Source organism: Monopterus albus, unplaced genomic scaffold, assembly GCF_001952655.1.
Source record: "Monopterus albus unplaced genomic scaffold, M_albus_1.0 scaffold26.1, whole genome shotgun sequence".
NCBI lineage: Eukaryota > Metazoa > Chordata > Actinopteri > Synbranchiformes > Synbranchidae > Monopterus > Monopterus albus.
The window spans coordinates 2,096,625-2,098,141 of record NW_018127906.1 but is presented as its reverse complement, the minus strand read 5'-3'; the positions used below and the strand labels follow the sequence as shown (position 1 = coordinate 2,098,141).

Sequence of the window (1,517 nt, the reverse complement as noted above, 5' to 3'; positions counted from 1 at the left end):
CTGTGATGAGGGTGACTCCCCCTCCTGTTCAGCGTGTCCACCCAGTAGTTCCTTCGCCTCCTCCCCCCACTGCTGTTGCTACTCCTGCTGCCACCTCCGCCCCTGTCGGCAAACTGGACAAAGTCCTGGAGAAGCTCCGGACCAGGTTCCCACAGTGCGACAGGGCTCAGCTGACGTCACTGCTGCAGCAGGTGAAAAGCTCCCGTGGGACGTTGGCGGGCATGTCCATGGAGGAAGTCATCGAGCAGGTCGGCTTGAGGCTGGCGCAGAAGGAGAGGTCGGCCCCAGGGCCCATCAGCCGGCCCACAGCCCCGGGCCCCATCCAGAGGCCGACCCTTCCCCTGCAGAGAGCTGGGGCTGCAGCACCAAGTGGAGGTCAGGCCGTCGTGGCCCGTAAACTCTGCCTGATGTGCCAGAATCACGTGGACCCAGAGAGCCGCTATCCGCTGAGCTGCTCCCACACCATCCACAGAGACTGCATCCAGGTGTGGCTGCAATCCAGCAAGAACAACTCCTGTCCCTTCTGCCCGGGGAAGTGATGGAGAAACTTCAACCGTGACAGCGACAGTACCATTCCAAATATGACTCTGATGTGTGAGGTCTGTGGGACCAGTTACAGCCGCTGCCCCCTGCTGGCTGCCATCTGTTCAGTTCCCCATCAGCCTGCTGAAAGTTTGTCAGTACGTATAAACAAATACAACTGACAATGAAGTTCTCAGAAGAAATGTAAAAGAGAAATGTGAAGGCTGTTGGATAAACAGGTGCACTTATTGTATCATGTTGTGACATTACAGCTCACGCTACTTCAGCACAGCAACATGCTAATTACTTCTTGGTTTCAAACTAATCTCAGTGCATCACATAAATAAAATGGTTTAAACCTGTTTGACACTAACAAGACAAATGTAAACAGTGAAACAGGTTTAAACCATTTTATTTATGTGATGCACTGAGATTAGTTTGAAACCAAGAAGTAATTAGCATGTTGCTGTGCTGAAGTAGCGTGAGCTGTAATGTCACAACATGATACAATAAGTGCACCTGTTTATCCAACAGCCTTCACATTTCTCTTTTACATTTCTTCTGAGAACTTCATTGTCAGTTGTATTTGTTTATACGTACTGACAAACTTTCAGCAGGCTGATGGGGAACTGAACAGATGGCAGCCAGCAGGGGGCAGCGGCTGTAACTGGTCCCACAGACCTCACACATCAGAGTCATATTTGGAATGGTACTGTCGCTGTCACGGTTGAAGTTTCTCCATCACTTCCCCGGGCAGAAGGGACAGGAGTTGTTCTTGCTGGATTGCAGCCACACCTGGATGCAGTCTCTGTGGATGGTGTGGGAGCAGCTCAGCGGATAGCGGCTCTCTGGGTCCACGTGATTCTGGCACATCAGGCAGAGTTTACGGGCCACGACGGCCTGACCTCCACTTGGTGCTGCAGCCCCAGCTCTCTGCAGGGGAAGGGTCGGCCTCTGGATGGGGCCCGGGGCTGGGGGCCGGCTGGTGGGGCCCT

The 1,517-nt window shown here is 53.3% G+C and overlaps 1 protein-coding gene across 1 annotated transcript in view; it reads left to right on the top strand.

The window, feature by feature from the left end:
• The window catches only part of rnf214 (ring finger protein 214), a 3,791-nt gene extending 3,006 nt beyond the window's left edge, over positions 1–785 (top strand). The window contains exon 7 of the mRNA XM_020595334.1: positions 8–785. Coding sequence (XP_020450990.1) covers positions 8–539 — 532 coding nt within the window. The 3' untranslated portion in view covers positions 540–785. The remainder of the gene's footprint in view (positions 1–7) is intronic.
• Positions 786–1,517: the final 732 nt, after the last annotated feature.